The 20,036-nt window shown below is 36.4% G+C and overlaps 1 protein-coding gene across 1 annotated transcript in view; it reads left to right on the top strand.

Annotated features, from left to right (window-relative positions):
• LMBR1 (limb development membrane protein 1) overlaps positions 1-20,036 on the top strand; it is a 54,715-nt gene that overhangs the window by 23,085 nt on the left and 11,594 nt on the right. Inside the window, exons 4-8 of the mRNA XM_035723223.1 lie at positions 2,222-2,298; positions 2,937-3,014; positions 5,241-5,314; positions 5,536-5,626; positions 6,880-6,946. Coding sequence (XP_035579116.1) covers positions 2,222-2,298; positions 2,937-3,014; positions 5,241-5,314; positions 5,536-5,626; positions 6,880-6,946 — 387 coding nt within the window. The remainder of the gene's footprint in view (positions 1-2,221; positions 2,299-2,936; positions 3,015-5,240; positions 5,315-5,535; positions 5,627-6,879; positions 6,947-20,036) is intronic.

Below are 20,036 nucleotides of genomic sequence, written 5' to 3'. Positions count from 1 at the left end.
TATAGGATCATTGAGTATGTGAATATATAGCTTTCTAAAATAATGCCAAATTGTTTTCCCAGGTAGTTGTATTGTTTTGCATTTGTTTTAGGCATGAGTAAGGACTTCCTGTTGCTCAGCATCTTTGTCAACAATTGACATTGTTGGACTCTACATTTTTACCAGTTTAGTGGTTGTGAAGTGGTTTTCACGGGTGTTTTAATTTATACGTCCCTGATTTGTGTTTCCAGTGTTCATTTAGCTTCTGCTTGAAAAACATCTGCTAGCGTTTCATTAGTGATGGTTTGTTGGCAACGGATTCTCTAGTTTTTGTTACCTGAAAACATTTTTACTTGCCTTCTCATTGGTAGTGCAGTTTTACAGAATTTAGAATTATTATTTGGTAGTTTTCAACATTGAAAAAAATGTCTTTCTAGTGTCTTCTGGTTTCTCATTAAAAGTTGTATTGTTGCCCTTTTGAAAGCTTTTAAGATTTTCTTTTTGTCTTTGTTTAGTAGTTCTACCCTGATGTGCTCAGGTTTGGTTTTCTTTGTGTTTATTCTTCTGAGATCTGTGGCGCTTCGTCAGTGTGTGGCCTAATGTCTTTTACCCATTTGGGGACTTGCTCGCCATCGTCTCATCAAATGCTGCTTCTGCTCCTTTTCTTTTAGTTCCTTGGACCTTAGCTGCACATGTGCTAGACTTTTCACTCCTGTATTGTTTTCTGAGTTTCCCCTCCTTTATCACATTCTTTGATCTGTGATATTTTCTATTGATGTGTCTTCCATTTCAGTGTCTTTTCAGCTGTGTCATAACTATTGCTAAATTATCTCTTGAAGTCTTAATTTTAGTTACAGTATTTTTTAGTTCTAGAATTTTCATTCAGATTCAAATTATGACATTTGCCATCTTGTCACTTACCTTATTGAACATATTAATCAGTTATTTTAAGACCTCTTTCTGATAAGTTCAATATCTGGATAAACTGAGTCTGTTTCTGTTATCTTTTTTCTTTGTCCTATCTCCAGGGAACATTTGATTGAGTGTCAGGCATTTCTTATACAAAATAAAAACTCTGGATAATGTTTTCTTCTTGAGAGGATTTACTTTTTCTTCTGGTAGGCATTTAGAGTAGGGGCAAATCCTCTCATCTGTCTGGGCTGGTGATAGTTCCAGAGTGGGTTTTGGTCTTCATGAGAGCCGGTTGATTTGCAGTTTGGCCTTGCTCCTAGTGTATAGCTTTCCTAAGTGAAAGTCTGGGTGTTTTGTTGTTGACTATGATACCATCTTCCTTATGTACCCTGAACTTTAGTTTTTATCTCAGGAAGTGTGAGCCTGACAGAAGCTTTGCCCCTTCTCTTTTGCTGCACCTTCTCGTCACTTTCTCAGCCTGCTGGCCATTGGTGCCTTGCAGGGCAAAAGGCTGAATGTTAGGCTCCCTTCTTTTTTCTTTCCTTTTCTCTGTGATTGTAGCCTCTCAAATTTTGGCTGCCTTGGTAGCCCCACACTCCAGTTTTTGTTTTCCTGATGCTGTTGAGTTTGCTGAAAGCATTGCTTTAGCATCATTTTCTTTCACCCACTGATATTTGCTTGATTTCTCAGCTTCGTGGGGCCATGTCATTTTTTTGTTGGAAAACTCTGAGGGAAAGATAGTGCAAATGTGAGGGCTCACATCAATCCATTTCACAGAGTATTGACCTCACAGTTTTGTTGTGGTAGCTCTGTGATTCCTTCATGTATCTTTTTTTCTTAGTTAAGTTTGATTTGTTTTTACCAGTTGTTCATAGCATGAGGATTGGTGTGTGAATCAGGTAGATCACTGTAGCCAGAAGTTTGCTTCCACTTTTAGAAAACTGGAGGTATTTATCTTTGGATTAAAGGGGATTTTTTGCTCATGTTAACTTTATTCACTCAAATCTGTATCAATATGTAAATCTACATCAAATACAAATATTTCTATATTTTCATAGTAAACCGTGTATTAACAGTACATTTTGTTAGCAACTGAGATGTCTTTACAGAGCTAAAATGTAAGCATCATAGGATTGAGCTATTTAATGTAGCAAAGTGATTTTAAAACTCTGATTTTTATAGTTTTTGGAGGAAAATTAAAAATAATTTATGTTTGTGAAAAAATTTTATAAAAATAATACATACTGGTTATAGCAGTAAGGAATGAAAATATGGGTCTGGAGAGAATTTTTGGAAATCTTTTGTTGTATTTTGTTTTTTTTCCTAATAGAGAGGCGAAAAAAAGCTTCAGCATGGGAAAGAAATTTGGTGTATCCTGCTGTTATGGTTCTCCTTCTTATTGAGACAGTAAGAATTTATTTGCCTAGTTAAATAAAGCAAATTATTTTTTATTTACTTTTGATATTTGAGTATGGCAACTCCCTCAGCTAAATGGTTTCAAGTAAACTGGTTTTCTATCAACAGGATTAAAATCCATCTATACTTTTATTTGGAAAAACTCAATAGAGCAAAAATAGAAATTAATGGCAATTTTTAAAAAGTTCTTAAGATTAACTATTTCCTCATGAAAGCAGGACATTTACTCTTTTGTGCCATTTAGAATTAAGAGACAAGGTATTGCAGATATCTTGCTTCAGACTATGATGAGATGTGAAAATTATATTATTAAATTAGTTCTAATAACATTTTAACCATTTTTTAAATCTGTGGAGTTGTGGGTTTCCAATTGGGAATCAGTCAGTAACTGGATCTATATTATTAGCTTTAGTCACAAGCTTTGAAATTGTAATAATTTGCAGAGCTTTTAGAGTTTATTCTGAAGTTTTTGCAGATAGTTTAATTACTTTCGGTTTGTTTGTGTGTAGAATTTTGGTCTTCTCCTCTGTTCTGAAGTGTATATTTGATTGATAACTTAGATTTTAATACATGTGTACTCACAAAATATCTGTGAAATTCAGAACTGATAATCATTTTTTGTGTTGTAGTCCATCTCGGTCCTCTTGGTGGCTTGTAATATTCTTTGCCTGTTGGTTGATGAAACAGCCATGCCAAAGGGAACAAGGGTAAAGTGCTTTAAATGTCTTTCTTTTGCAAAAGTGTTCTGTGTATATACCCAGAGTGTTTCAAATAAGTAATTTAAAACATCACCTTTCTGCACCTATGTTTCAGGTTGTATGAATTTCTTTATGTAAAGAGCCTTTGTAAACAGTGTTTGTGAACTATGACTTTTGTTTCTAATTTCTTACTTTTGGTTGGCTAGCCCTTTTACCAAATATCAGAGTTTCCTTTTAGATTTTGTATCACAGTTTATTTTAGTTTTACTAAAGTTCATATTTGTAATTCTTTAAGAAAATGTATACTCTGTGAAATAGTGATGTGGAAGGAGTTTATTAGATGGATTCATAGTGTTTGCAAAAGATGCTGATCTGTGGTTGGTAGGGACTTACGTTTCAGAAGAGTCACACATTTTATGAATCTGAGTCAAATGTTTAGTTACTGGAGGACTGTCAGATGTACATCTTTTCATGAATTTGTTTTCTCTCTCGTTTAAAAGTTGATGATTCTATTAAGTTCTATCTTTTAGCCTATTTAAATATATTCTCCATATAGAAGGTAGTTATCACTAAAGATTCATTTTTGGCATACTTCTAGGAGTCTCTGTAAACTTTTGATTGCTTAAAGTAGCATTTACATCCTAACATTTTCTTATATTTTTCTAAGTCAGTAGCATTCTCATTCCCCATAGGAAAGGACTTCAAAACTCTTCCAGACTTTTAGTGCCGCTTGTCTCTGTGAACCAGAGGATGTATACCTTTCCTCTCATAGAAATAAGCCAACATCAACCTAAATTTCTTCCCTTCAGTCCAAGACAGAGATACCCTGTTCTTTCAAAGCTAATTTTTTTTCAGCCATATTCTCCAGTTAGATTCTGCCCTCCTCTAATTTTTGCTGGACATTCTGCCTTCTGTTACTGCCCATTGTCTAGCCTGCCAACATGCTTTCCAGGTGCTTCACTCCACAAGCAAACAATAACACTAAACAGTACTTCATCTGCAGCCTGGTCTTAATCTTTTGTTTAGACCCAAATTCATTGATAGAGCAGGAAGTTATCTACTGTGTTGGCTTCTATTCGCTTTGTAACCCTCTTTTCTACGTTGGCACACTATGTAAGTCCCAAGCCCCCATAGTACATTTTTATACCATCCCCTTAGTGTATCATAGAGAGGAACTTATACCTGGTAGGGCCTATGCATGATTGTGTAAATAAATCAGATCATCTTAATTCTGCCTGGAGGACTTCTCTTGAGATAGGGAATATTTCCAAAATGTTTTTCACCCAGCCAATAAGCTGTCTATTAGCATTATTCATTTCTTTGTCAAAAGACTGACAAAAAGTTGATAGTTCTTTGACTTGTTTATATATATGAAATTTCCATGAGTATTCTTACTTCTTTATGCCAAAATTAGAATGTATATATGATGTGTATGATATTATTGGTTTATTTTTTACTAACCTGACTATACATTCTTAATTTTCCTGGTATTTTTGTTTGATACAATTAAAGCTGATAGTAGAACAGTAGTTCATATTTGAATACTTCCTTTAACTAGTAAACTTTGAAAATATTCTTCCTACTTTAGTAAGAAATTATTTTTTTGCCTGTTCGGTCTCATTAATAAATACTGGTTTTTCTGCTTGTTTTCTTAAATTCTAGATAAAGATAGGTTTTGACAATAGGTATAATGTTTTGGAAAAATGTGTAGTGTTACCTTAAAAAAAAAATCTGTGTTAATTAAGTTATATCTTCTAAAAACGTCTGAATTCCCAAGGAAGATTTGGGGAAACAACTTTCAACTGTAGAAATAGGATATGCACATTCACTTTCTTACTATGCTTAGCCTACTTTGATATATTTTAATTGTATAATTTTTATATGTTGTTGTAGGGTTTATTTAAATAATTATATATTCTATTCCTGTGGTACTGTTTTAAAAATTTTTTCTTCCAATAATATTCAGGACTTTGAACAATAAGTATAATATCATTTTGATAAGTAAATTACATTTGAGATAAATCGGAGATGTTTTGAGCTTGTTAAAATTATTAACATGTGCTTGCATTAGTTGATGAATGCAATCTAATGTCATGTTTTATTGTCCTTAGAAAATCTAGATGTTATTCTAGGGTATTAAACATTCCTAATTCCTGTATTTATGAAACAGTTTTAGGGAAAGCAAATATATAGTGTCCTTGAATTCTGAAAAGCGATTTTTCCCCCCCCCCCCAGGGTCCTGGAATAGGAAATGCTTCTCTTTCTGCTTTTGGTTTTGTGGGAGCTGCACTTGAAATCATTTTGATTTTGTATCCTTTCTTTAAACATTGTTTAACAAATTTTCTGTTTAGTTTTCTGGAACAGTGGTAATTTACTAAGACACTTTCCTAGAAGGGAAAACAAATCAGTCTTCCTCAAGCACACCAAGTGGCTTTTTGTTTTTCCTTTTGGACCTTAAGAGTTTCTGGAGACTACTGAGAACTTAAGGAAACTTGCATTCTTGGGAGAGTTTTTTCCTTGATTCTCACAGCTATCTTATGGTGTCCTCTGTTGTCGGTTTCTATAGCCTCCGATTTTTTGGAAATTTTATTCCCAAGAAGGATGACACAACTATGACAAAGGTAAGGTGAAGTCTTAGTGGCTGTGCTTCCCTTTTGCGTTCCAAGGCAAAGGAGCTGTTTTATTTTGTAATCGCCCTGAATGGTTCATTTGCGGTGATAGGTATTTGTTTGTAAATTGCATAAACACAAACTGAAAGATTTTCAAAATGCTGAACGAGTGGGAAAAGGATGTGCTGCTCTGTTTAATTTGGACGGCGTCCATTCACTTGTAAATGCGTACGACTGCAGGGCTTGTTACCAGCTACAGAAGGCTAGTGAAAGGGCTCTCTCCTCTAAAGAAGCGTACTGCTAATGAGTGACTCTGATTGTGCACACCGCACTTCAGGGGGCTTGTTTGAAATCTGGAAGAACTTAGTTGCTACAAGTAGTAGAGACAGAGTATTTCAAATTTGAATAATTAAAGCAAGACGGAAGAGTTCTATTCAGAAACATTTTGTAGTCGGAGGCTAATTTGACTTCCTACAATGTGTCATTGGCTTTGGAATAACAAAGACTGTTACCTTATATAGTGTTAAAATATTCCCACAGGCTGACCATGAAGAATAAGTAATAAGAGCTGCTGATTTCTTTTCTTTGTATTACATATCATATATTTTCAACCTATCTTAAAAAGGAAAAGTTATTTTATGTACTTTATTTACCTATCTACAGAATGCTATGACTTGTTGAGATACTTAGCATCTGGTTTAAGTGATCATCAGCATTAATCAGTATTTTCAGCTCCTTTTATTTAATATGAAAGAATAAGCATAGGACACATTGGAAATGAATTATTAGAATTTAGGGGTTTTAGATTTCTAGCTTTTTGGAATTAAATCTTATAATAGTTGAACGTATTAGAAGTAGATATTATATATCTTGAGCAGTAGTCTGGCTTTAAATATAGTCAGAAGTATTAAATGTATTCATTCTATTTTACTTGACAGGCAAACCTTTTTAAAATTGGCAACCTAAATCAATAATGTAAAGTGCATTGTCTGAGGTGTAATTTAAATGTTCTATAACTTTATATTTGTGCCAGCTACTGTAAATACCTTCTAGATCTTTACAGATGTAACTTTAAATATTTGTAGAAAACGTTTCTTAGTCTCTTTAAATTCTGTACTGAGTAATATCATTAAGAAGTTAGCAAAGTACAGCACAATAGTACAAGGTAAGTAAAATGTGCAGTAAGTTCCCAGAATGTGAGTAGATTGATTGCATTTGTCATTCTAATGTCTGACTGCCCAATATTCTTTGTGATCCCCACACAGATCATTGGGAATTGTGTGTCCATCTTGGTCTTGAGCTCTGCACTCCCTGTGATGTCAAGAACACTGGGTAAGTTTACAGGAGAAATGTCCATTTAAAGTCCATACCTTGTTAACGTATCTTTCTTAAACTTCTGCCTTAACTTTTAGTTTTTGCACTTTTTCAAAGAGATCATCCTTTGAAATACAGTATTTCCTTTCACATTATTTTATAACTTCTATACTTCGTTTATGTAGAGAACCATACCAAAACAAGTACTTGTATCAAATAAAGACCATTTATTTTTTTAAATACTTAAAAATGTCCCTCCAAACAGTGTGGACAGTTTTTTCCACTGACTAGTTAAGCTTTTGAGTTCTCTGGTGAGAAAACTGTGATATTAAAAAAAATGTTTAATGTCTAGAAAGTATTAAACTAATTTTTCTTATATGAAATGTGTTTTAAAGCTTATAATTTAGCATGTGGTGTAAAAAATTGAAAATGTATAAAACTTTTTTAAACTGCTTCATGTCCATGAAATAGACTTGAAAACATGCGAGCATGTGCAGATTTCAAGGGCGTCCTTTGGTTGTTGAATTTTTTTCTTGCCTGTCATTTATATAGTTTTCTTAATTTTTCAATTTACAGGAACGTTGATCATCTTTTAAAACTAGTACATTTCTACGTTGTCATTGAAATAGTTGAACAAATCTTCACTTGGCCTTCTTATCTTTTATAAAGCATGTTGCAGGCTGTGATCTCACTTCTTGGCTAAATATTATTTCAGACAAAAGTTTCCGTTTGGCAGTTCTGTTTGGTTTTCTGGACCTAGGTTTCCACTTAAGAGTGTTCACAAATGATTAGAAGAATCCCATCATTCAACCTTCGCAACTTGCTCATAACAAAAATTACTAGTCGCTTTGAGTTGCTTTTGTTTACCTCTTCTTTTGCTCCGTTGTTGATTCAAGACTCCTGGCCAGCAGGGAGGCAGGCTGCAAGAGGGAAATAGAGGCTTTATAGTTATCTGCGCAATGCTTACCGAGAATTTCATGTTTTAGTAAGAAGTGAAATCTAAGTATAAATGTAAAGAGACCACTGTTCCACAGACTAATACAAAGCTTATTTACTTAGTGGTCTTACCTCTTTTGTGTTTGCTTTATAGGACTTGTTATTGTTTTGACATCTGCTTATGGTGCGCTAATCTTGAAAATGCCAAAAGTATGCACCTCAGTAACTTCATTTGTAACTAAGTGATATCATTTGTTTTATGACAGTCCAACAATAATTTCTGTGATATTATAGCCACCCTACCATTTAGTCATTTATAAAACTTACTGTGATCTGTTATTTAAGATTTATTGTTAATAGTGATATATACTGATTTTATGGAAGAAAATTGCATGGTAGGTATACTTTTAATACAAAGAAAACAAATTAATGACAAAATTTGCTTTTTGAAGATCAACAAATTAAATTCCTGAGTAGTTTGCCATAGAGATAACTAAAAAGAAGAAAAAGAAAGATGGGACAATTAGAATGCAGCTAACAAACGCCTGGACCCAGCTGTCCAAACAGGATTAATGGAGCGCATTAGGGTACAGTGAGTCATGTGGTGCTTTGCAAAATATCAACACGCACTGCATTACAGGTTATGCCCAGTGGCACTGAATAGATGAAAAGAAGTAAATACGTTAAACAGATTCATGGAGGCTTTTCACAGTATTAAAAAAGCAAATTTCTGGACTAAAAGAAGCAGCTTTATTTTAGTATTATGGGAAATGCAAACTAGAGAGTTACTTTGTAATTCCTCTATTAACCCTTTAGGACTGAGCCTTTGATTTTTAAGAAGATAAAATGTGGAGAATTGTCATGAATGTTATCCTGGTGTATAACAGGGTTTTGATTTACCAGCTGAAAAGCTCATAAGCCTAGAATAGAGGATGTGTTTCACAACCACATTCCAAGCTGTGAAAGTTTTCACTCTTTCTCTTTGCCTCTCCCAAGGAAAGCCTGACCCTTAGGATGCTCTCATCTGCCCCTGGGAATCCCATGAGCAGCACCCCATCACTTACAGTGAAATAAGAAATGAAATAGCAAGGAAAAATCCAACATTACCTGTATATGAGCAGCTTTTCTCTTATTTCAGCAATTTATCAGTGATAGTTTTTACTTTAATTGTAAAATTGAAAATACATTGAGTCCTCCATAAAATAATTAATTTGGTGATATTTTTGCTTCAAAAATGAAAGTGTTATATGAATTTTATGGTTTTTGGCTTTTTAATTTGCTAGCTGATGTTATTGGTTCAATGGAGGCATCATTAAACTCTAGCTTTAGACTTCAGTGCCTGGTGTGATAGGACACATTCATTAAAGAATTCCTTTGATCAGCTTCTTATATTTGAATATGGAAAAATTTGTTCTAATTGAAAAATTGCCACAGAGTAGATTTTATAAGCATATCACTTGACAACTAAGAATTAAGTTGTGAGGATGATTTTGGCCATGTATTTTTGGCTAAATATAATTAATATAAATGATGGTTTTGTTGTCTATAGGAAACACAAAGAATCTGAGCTTAACATTTCTTATTCACACTCTTTAAAGCCCTTTAAAAAAGTAATGCCATGTCAGTGCACATGATTTCCAAAACATTGCTTTGCTGCCTATTTAGACGTTAGTTTTGAAGAATCCAGCATTTTGGGGGACTTGATGTCTGTTATGTGCAGTAAACAAACAGTTTACTGTTTGCTTTGACCCTGACTAGAGGAGGTGGCTGGCAAACAAGGTGAAAATAGAACAGGACCAAGCCTAAGGAACTCTCTGTAGATGCCCAAACTTTTCTGCAATAAAATATTTTAAAAGCAGCAATGAATTCTGTAAGAACAGATTTTGTAATATTGCTGACATGCTCTTTATTATGCTTAATCAAGAAACTACTGAGAGATGGACCTTTTTTCACATTGTTACTTGCAATCTCCTTTAACAGGGAAAATTTTTCTCAAACGTAACCAACAGACTTTGCAATACTGTTACTAATTTCTTTTTTAAAATTGTCTTTATAGTTATTCGGCTATCCTGAAGCTCTTTCTGTAACTTGTAAATTATTACAGGCCCAGATGCAGAGTTTTATTTTTTTTATTTTTATTTTTTTAAAGATTTTATTTATTCATTTGAGAGAGAGAGAATGAGAGAGAGCACGAGAGGGAAGAGGGTCAGAGGGAGAAGCAGACTCCCTGCTGAGCAGGAAGCCCGATGTGGGACTCGATCCCGGGACTCCAGGATCATGACCTGAGCCGAAGGCAGTCGCTCAACCAACTGAGCCACCCAGACGCCCCCAGATGCAGAGTTTTAAAAGGAAATGTACTTACGATACTAAAACAAGAACATTTACCCCTTTGAATCACCTTGAATTTATATTTTAGTATTTCCGTGTATTTCTCTGGGTCCCATCTAGTCCCTCATCTTGCAGGAGATAAAGTGGATTGCTCTTTTATTCCTTGATGAAGGGAGCCTGTTTAAAAACTGGTCCATCTTGGAGAGGTCTTGATTTCGGGTTTCATAAATGTACTATTAATCTTTACCCTGGGCCAATTCTCTTCAATTCTCAGTGTAAACAAAAGTGAATGATGCTTAGAAATGACAAATGCAAAATAGGAAGTATAAATCATAATATGTATTCCTAACTATGACTTTGATTAAAAATAATTTTGAACACCTTCTTGACAAATTCTCTATGACTTATATGTTCAGTTATATTGCAGAGAGAGAGTGGCGCTAATTGATTTTTTGTTGATTAGTATTGTTCTTATATCTGAACAATAAATTTGTATATCTAGTTATGATTTTTAATAATAAAGAGAAAGTTATTGTGTGTCAGATGTCTAAAAGTTAAGAGACTAACAAATGCTTAATCCTTAAATGCTCTTTATTCCCAGTATCTACTTGTTATATTCTTCTGGTGCCACTCTTATTTCAGGGAACATAGTCCTGTCTGAGAAAATGTCATGTTGGCCACACATTACCTTACCTAAATAATATAGCCATCTGCTGACATACATTCAAATATTTTAAATTTTAGTTTGTTAATAAAATATTTTTATGTGAAAATAATTCTAGTTAGGATAATTTGGCTAGAAGGAGGCTTAAGATGTAATCCTTAAAATGTTATAATTAAAAACCAGACAGTAAGCTATAATAAGGGTCTACTTTGTACTAAGACAAAAGGCCCCTAGCCTGGCTGAGGATACTTCATAGTGCACCTGCACACAGTCAGTTCTGAGACCAGTGAATATATTGTCTCCTTATTTGTAGATTTTATTTTAAAATTAATTTTAATTAATTATATAGGTATAGACATGAATAAATTCTCCTTATAAAGAATACTAAAATTAGAGGTCAGGCTACAGTTCCTTGTGACCGCCAGTTTTACTCCCAGTTCCCCCTTCAGAGTATCCAGGGCTTCAGATCCTCTTCTGTGCATCAACAGACCTACCTGGTGCCTCCGCAGGAAATGTGAAATCCTCACCTGGGGTTACCGGGATGCTGACTCTGGTCGTCGTTCTTGTTCCTTCTGTTGACTCCTGACCTCGGTGTGCTGTCTAGGAGGAGCTGAAATCATTTCCTCTGCTGGAACTCAGTCATCGGAAAATGAATTTCAAACCCCAAAACTATCTCTTTCTGTTCAGGTCACCAGTGACCTCTTAATTGTCCCATCTTGTGGATTCTGTTTTTGTCCTCATTGCTCCGTGGCACTTGCGGCTTGTAATCCCACTTCCCAGATCTCCTCTTCCTTTATATCTGGTCCCCATTCCCGTTTCTTTCTTCTCCTTCAGCCGTTCCCTAACTGTCTGTCTGGCCGCTCCTCCGCTGTATCTGTGCTTGTCCCCAGACCCAGACCGCCAACCCAGCACGCACCCCGAGCGAGGACCAGGTAACCCCGACTCTGGGCCCCGCTGTGGCTGCCGTCCCACACCGGCCGTTTCTGCAGCAGGACCCACACTGGCGTGTGCCTGTCCCCCCCTCCCTCTCACTGCCCTTCCCTTTCCCCCCTCTTCCTCCGCTGTGCCCCCTCAGTCCTTCACCACTTCCTGTCTGACAGGCCAAAGCGGAAACCTGACAGTCACGTAGATGCCTCTCCTTCTTCATGCTGACACCTAATGGTGATGGGCAGTTTCATCTTGTTAACATTTCTCACATTTGCTTCTTCCTTCCCATTTCCCTTGCAAAAAAGTGAAAAGAATCAGACTCCTGTAAACACCCAAGTGGAGAGCTGAGTATATGATTTTATTTTCAATACTTTATCGTTAGGGAATGTTCATGAAGTAGATTCTAAACAGGTGTTCTTTTCTTTGAGGAGAATAGAGTAAGAAGTGAAACCAAAGCAAATGAACTGAAGAAGTATTTACTTTTCCAAGTCAGGAAGTATTATTGAGGGACACTGGAGGCTCCATCTCTGGATGTTCTCTTCAGGAAGAGAGGAGACAGTTCCTGTCCAATTTTGGGGGGGCTTAAACGTTTACCTGTTTGAAAATCAGCACGTAGGCGCTTCTTGGACAGTGATTTTCATTCCCATTCACTGGCTTTTAGTTTATTAAAATTCACATAGTCTCGTTCGTCTGGCCTACTAATTAGGTTGCCTTCGTATTAGGACAAAATGAGTTTGTAGCATGTAAACAGTTGTGACTACAATTGGTTTGCTATTTGCAGACACACTTGCCTGCCCTGAGCTTTGGTTCACATTGCTCCCACCTCTCTCTCACCTGTCTGCTTTTGTCCAGTTCCTCCCCATCCTCTAAGGCCAGGTCACAGGCTGGTCATACACAAAGCTCTCAGTTTCTTCCTTATTCAGCTTTGTGTTGTACTTACCTGCATCTATTAGCTTTCTCAAGAAACTTTACACCCTTTAAAGGACAAGACCATATTTTATGCATCTTTTTATCCCTTCCAGCATCTAGTTAATAAATATTTGTGGTGTCAGTGGGTGCCCCGTCTTGAGTGTGGGCTGTGGTCTTGGAATAGGTGAACTAAGAAATCAGGTGTCTTGCTTCCTTCCTGATTGTCTGTATTTCCATGTTTCAAGCTTGTGTGACCGACTTCGTTTTATTATTTTAAAAGACCCTTATAATAATAACCAAAAGGTAGAAAGAACTCAAGAGTTCACTGACAGATAAATGCATAAACAAATTGTGGTCCAATACATACAGGGGAATATTATTCAGCCATAAAAAGGAATGAAGTCTAAGTGAAATAAGCCAGTCACAAAAAAACGAATGCTGTGTGATTTCTCCTTACATGAGGTCCCTACGGTCATCTAAATCATAGAGACAGAAGGGGGAATGATGGTTGCCAGGGTCTGGGGGGGAGAGGAAAATGGGGAGTTGTTCTTTAATGGGTACAGTTTCAGTTTTGCAAGATGAAAGTTCTGGAGGTTAGTTGTACAATAGCGTGAATGTACTTTACACTTAAAAATGGTTCAGATGGTAAATTCTGTGTTGTGTGTGTTTTACTACAATTAAATAAAAAAAGGAAAAGAGTGGTGTACTGATACAACATGGATGAACCTTGAAAACATGATCCTAAGTGAAATGAGGCAGGCACAAAAAGCCACATGTTGTAATATTCCATTTGTATGAAATGTCCTGAGTAGGGAACTTGACAGGGAGAGAAAGTAGGTTAGTGGTTGCCAGGGATTGGGGGGAGGGGTGATGGGGAGAAACTGCTTAATGGGTCTGGGGTTTCACTTTGGGGTGATGAAAGTGTTTTGGAACTGGATAGATTTACACAACATTGTGAATGTACTCAGTGCACTGGATTGTTTACTTTAAAATCGTTAATTTTATGATATGTGAATTTCATCTTAATAAACTATTATTTTTTTAAAGACCCTTACACAGTAGAATAGTAGACAGTAAATATTTGCTCTGTCCTCTGTTTCCTTGATGTGGTAATCTAATTAATCCTGAGGTCTACCTATTTTTAATGATCGTGAGTCAGCCTTTGAGTGTTCTCTGTTTGTTCCCCTGTGTAGGCACTTGATAGAGGAAGGGGGAGCAGACAGCAGGGGCCTTTATGGTACAGATAGACTCCTAACCGGGAGCACCTTCCGTCCTCCCTGCTCTCCATGCAGTCTGCTCAGGATTTAATGGCTAGTTTAGCACTCCACAAGGGAAATGTGATCCTGTCACTCCCCTGCTTTCGGTGCTTCAAAAGACTTTTGCCATTAGAACAAGGTTCTTTCTTGTTAAGGTGGCACAGGAGGCCTTTAAACCTGACCCCTGCGTGTATGTCCAACTTCATTTCTTGCCACTCCGGGCCTCACCTGCTTTGAACCGTGATTGATACTAGCGGTGTTCTTCGGATGTACTGGGTGGGAATAAGGAACTGCTCTACTTCGCATGCCTCTGAACATGTGACTTCGCCTGACGCGAGTGATTTTGTTCACCACCCAGTCCCCGGCACCCCTACCATGTCGTTCAAGCCTGGGCTTAGCCCTTAGCTCCACAGAGGTTTTCGCTGAGTCTCCGCCCTTCAGGCGTCCCTCCTGAGTGCTCCCCCATCACCCTTCCTCATTCTCCACACATCTGCCTTCTCATTGAGCATGTTGTGTTATAAAGGTTCACTTTTCTCTTCCCTCCATAACACTGTGAGTTCCTTGAGGAAAGGGCTGGTCAGTCTGCACACAGATTTTGGTACATCTGTGGGAATTCATGCTTCTTAATTTGGCCTTTTACTTAACTGCACAGACACTTAGTTGTGCTGGAAATACATATGAAAATATGAACTATGTTACTGAAAGTCCTCACTTCTTAGGATGTGAAGACAGTTCCATGAAGGGAATGAATATCTTACATACTTTGTAACTCCTATAGTACCTATTGTATAGTGTTAGGAATATGATAGGGACTGAAAAATACTATAAAAATTTAACTTGTAACACAAGAGCAAATATAGAAATATAGAATTTCTAATGAAATCTAATTGCCACAGCCATAAGCTAATAAAGGCATGCATGCTATGGGGTGTATATAGTCTGAAGCCTTATGTATTTTAACAGCTTTACTGAGGTATAATTGACAAACCATAATCTGTACATATTTAAAGTGTACAGTTGGCAAGTTTTTTTTTTTTACAAGTTTTGACTTATTTGTACACCTGTGAAACCATCACCCTGTCAAGATAGTGAACATACCTGTCACCTCAAAATGGTTCCTTTTGGCCCTACGTGGTTCCTCCCTCACACCTCTCCCACTGTATCACACCCCGACCCTGTGTCCCCAGGCAACCACTGACCTGCTTTTTATAACTATAGATTCGTTCATGTTTCCTGGAGTTTTATATAAATGAAATCATATAATATGTACTGTTTTTTGTCTGGCTTTTTTCACTCCGCATATTTACTTTAAGATTCACCCAGGTTGTTGCATGTATCAGTAGTTCATTTTTTATTGTTGAGTAGTGTTTCATTTTATGTGTGGACCACAATTTGTTTATCCTGTCACACACTGAAGGACGTTTGAGGTGATAACTTTTAGCTATTATAAGTAAAGTTGTTGTGAACATTCATATCCAAGTGTCTGTATGGGCATGTGCTTTCATTTCTCTTGGGTAATAACTAGAAAATGGAGAGCCTTGTGTATGCTTCATTTTTTAAGAAACTGCCAAACTGTTCCAAAGTGCTTCTCCATTTTGCATTCTCAGCACCAGTATGGGACTCCTGGTTCCTCTCCATCTTCACCAGCACTGGTATAGACCATCAGTTACTGTCTGGCATTCCAGTAGGTGTGTAGTGGTATGTCTTTGTGGACTTACTTGCATTTCCCAGATGACTCAAGTGCTCATCTGCTGTCTGTATATCTCTGAAGTATCTGTTCACATCTTTGGCTCATCTTAAAAATTGGGGTTATTTTCTTGTTCCTGAGTTTTGGGTGCTGTTTACATTTTCTAGATAGAAGTTCCTTATCAAGATATGTGATTTGCAAATATTTTTCCCATTTGGTGGCTTTTTTTTTATTCTCTTAAAAATATCTTTCAAAGGATAGACATCCTTAATTTTGATGAAGTCAGATTTACCACGTTTTCTTTTTGGATTGTACTTTTGGTGTTATATCAGTATACTGAATCTTTCTCTAGCCCCAAATCACTTAGATTATCTGTGTTTTCTTCTAGAAGTTTTATACTTTTAGGTTTTAGCTTTTGTACTTAGATCCAGAAATTAACTCTGTTTTGTGATAATTTCTGCATATAGTATGAGGTATGAATTGAGATACATTTTTTTGCATATAGCTAGCCAATTATTCTAGCACCACTGCTTGAAAAGTCTATTCATTTTCCCACTGAATGGCCTTGAAAACTTCATGGAAAATCAGTTGTCCATGTATGTGTGGGTGTGGGTTTATTTCTGGACTCTATTTTGTTCCATTGATGTCTCTGTTTGTCTTTACATCAATACTGCACTGTCTGGGTTGCTGTAGATTGATCGTAAGACTTGAGATCAGGCAGTGAAGTCTGTTCTTTTTGAGAGTGGTTTTAGTTATTCTAAGTCCTTTGCATTCCCTGTGGCTTTTTAAATTAGCTTGTCATTTTCTACACAAATGTCTGCGAGGGTTTTGGATTGTGTTGAATCTGTAGAACGAATTGGAGAGGATTAAGATCTTTACAATATTGAGTCTTTCAGTCCCTGAACACTGTATACTTATTTAGTTCTTTAATTTGTCTCTGCAAAGTTTGCATTTTTTGTTTAGGTCTTGCACATTTGATGCTATTGTAATGGTATTTCTTTAAAATTTTAATTTCTTATATTAGTTAATGGCTGGTACACAGAGATACAGTTGATTTGTGTATATTGGTCTTTTATTCTGCAACCTTGCTAAACTCGCTTATTAATAATATCTGTTTTGTAGATTTTGCTGAATTTTTGTTGATGATGTTGTCTGTGACTAAAGATAGTTTTACTTTTTCCTTTCCAGTATGGATGCTTTAATTTATTTTTCTTGTCTCTTGCACTATCTGGAGCTTGGAGTACAATATTGAATAGAAGTAGTGAGAGCAGACATTCTTGGACTTGTTTCTCACCATAGCAAGAAAGCATTCTGTCCTTTACTGTTAACTGGTAATAGCTGTAGTGTTTTTTTGCTTGTTTATTTTGGTAGATGCCTTTCACCAGGTTGAGAAGGTTTCCTTCTTTTCTCCTTTGCTGAATTTTTATCGGGAACGGATGTTGGATTTTGTTAAATGCTTTTTCTGCGTCTACTGATATAATCATGTGGCTTTCTGTTTTAGACTGTTAATGTGCTGAATTACACCAAGTGATTCTTGATTGTTAAACCAATCTTGCATTCCTGGGATATCCCCCACTCGGTCATGACATAGTATCCTTTTTTTTTTTTTTTTTTTTTTAATATTGCTGGGTTAACTTGATAAACATTTGCTTGGGATTTTTGTATGTGTATGAGTGCATAGATCTGTAGTTTTTTTTTTTTCTTGTTAATAACTTTTTTCTGGCTTTGATTATGTGAGTAATGCTATCTTGATTGATTGAAAGTATTCAGAAGTATTTCCTCCTCTTCAATTTGCTAGGTGAGTGCTATACACTAAGTGTTTGTGTGTTGAAACTTACTCCCCAGTGTGATGGCCTGAGGAGGTGATAGGTGATGAAGCCCTCCCTTCATGGATGGGACCCGTGCCCTTCGGAAAGAGGCCCAGGAGAGCTCTGTTGCCCTTGTGCCGTGTGAGGGTGCAGTGAGTGGATGGCTGGCTGGGAGCCCCGGGGGTGCCCTCCGAAGACTCCAGCCCTGCTGGGGCCTTCCTCCGGGGCTTCTGGCCTGCACAGCTGTGAGCGGTACCTGCCTGCTGTTCATATGCCCCCTGGCCTGCAGCATCCTGGTATAGCAGCCCTAATGTACTGAGACACTGAGGTGCTCTGGAACTGGGGTTTGTTCCTTCAGCGTTTGATACAGCTCATCAGTGAAGCCATCTGGGCCTGGGATTGACTTGCAGAAAGGTTTTAACAACAAATTCAATTGCTTTTATAGATAGAGGACTACTCAGCTTATTTATTTCTTCTTGAGTGAGTTTGTTAATGTTTTAAGGAATTTATTTCATCTATGTTGTCAAGGTTTTTGGCATAAAGTTCCTTTATTATCCCTTCAGTATAGATAGATATATCAGTGCACTGCAGTGCTAATTACCTACTCATAGCTGATATTAGTAATTTGTCTTTTTTTTTCTTTAATACTATTGCTACTAGGTATGTTGATTTTTTTTTTTTAAGGTTTATTTTATTAGAGAGAGTGCGCGCACATGTGTGCACGCATGAGTCGGGGGAGGGGCAAAGGGGAAGAGGGAGAGAGCGCTTCTCAAGCAGACTCCCTCCTGAACTCGGAGCCCAACGCAGGGCTTGATTCCACGACCCTGAGATCGTGACCTGAGCCGAAATCAAGAGTCAGCTGCTTAACTGACTGAGCCACCCAGGTGTCCCAAGAGGTTTATTGATTTTTATTGATCTTCTCAAAGGACCAGGTTTTAGTTTCATTTATTTTTCTCTATTCTTTTTCTATGTTCCTTTCATTGATGCACTACTATTTACTTTCTTCTGCTTATTTGGGGGTTTTTCTCTTACTTTTCTGCTTTCTTAAAATTGAAGCTAAGTTCCCTGATTTGAGATCTTAATTTTCTAACATTGGCATTTAGCACTGTGAGTTTCTCTCTAAGTACTGCTTTGGCTACACCCCCCCCCCCCCCCGCATTTTGATCTATAGTGTTTCCATTTTCATTCAGTTCAATATCCTTCCGACTTCCTTTTTTATCTCGTCTTTGACCATGGATTATTTAGAAGCCTGTCATTTAGTTTCTAAATATTTGAGGATTTTCCAGAGAGATTTGTCTGTTAGTGATTTCTCATTTAATTCCATTGAGGTGAGGAAATACATTTTATGACTTGAATCATTTTGAACTTACTGAGACTTGCTTTATGGCCCAGAACATGGTCTATCCTCATATATCTTTGTGCTTGAACAAGTGTATTGTATTCGTGGGTAGAATGTTCTATGAATGTCAGGTCAATTTAGTTGATAATGTTACTCAAGTTCTTTGTATCCTTACTGATTTTCTAACTATTTGTTTTATTGAGAGAAGGGTTTTGAAATCTAAAATTGTGGATTTGTTTATTTCTTCTTACATTTCTGTTTTTGCTTCATGTATTTTGAAGTTCTGGTATTAGATGCATAAATATTTAGGGCCATTATGTTCTCTTGATGAATTGACCCCTTTATAATCATGAAAATGATGATGACATTCTTTATCCTTGCTAATATTCTTTGCTGTAAAATCTGCTTTACAGGACATTCATATAGCTGTGTCAGGTATTTTTTGATTATGGTTACATAGTATACTTTTTCCCATTCTTATGCTTTCAACCTGTTTGTGTCTTTATATTTAAATAGTTCATTTCTTACAGATAATGTAGAGTTGGGTCTTGCTTTTTTATCCAATGTATTAATCTTTATTTTTGAGTTTGGGTGTTTAGACCATTTACTTTGAATGTGATTACTGATATTATTATGTTTGACTATAATCTTGCTCTTTATTATCTCTTTCTTCTCATCTCTTATTTGTTCCCTTTTTCCTCTTTATCTTCATTTTTCTGGATGAGCTGCATTAAAAAATGATTCCACTTTACCTCCTTTGTTGGCCTATTTGCTATAACTGTGGTATTTTTTGGACATATGAGAATACCTATTTACCTTTATCATTATTATTATTATTTTTAAAGTCTGTCCTTTGTATATAATGTAAAAGCCAGTGAGTAGTACATATATAGTTTTAAAATGATTAAATATACATATATTGGGTATATGTGTTCTAATTTTGTTTTTGCTAATGGTGGTGTATGATTAAAAATGTCTTGAGACCAGGTAAGACTTTCCTGGAGCATCTGGACAAGGGTTTTTATTTTGTGATCTGTCAGTTTTTCCATAAATCAGCTTCATCATATGCAAGATTTTGTATGGGTGCGCATCTCTTTGTTTTTCTTGTGAAAAGATCTGTGGCTCTCACCAGATTCTCAAAGGAGTCTTTGGTCCTAAAGGTCAAATGAACTACTTATCTGGGATCCTTGGGCTGAAATCACTGAAATTTGTTTTGGAAGGGTTGTATCCTGTCTACAGATAACTTCCTAGGTT

Source organism: Zalophus californianus, chromosome 12 (assembly GCF_009762305.2).
Source record: "Zalophus californianus isolate mZalCal1 chromosome 12, mZalCal1.pri.v2, whole genome shotgun sequence".
NCBI classification, from domain to species: domain Eukaryota; kingdom Metazoa; phylum Chordata; class Mammalia; order Carnivora; family Otariidae; genus Zalophus; species Zalophus californianus.
Note: the sequence above shows the minus strand (reverse complement) of the source record. Positions and strands in the feature narration are given on the sequence as shown.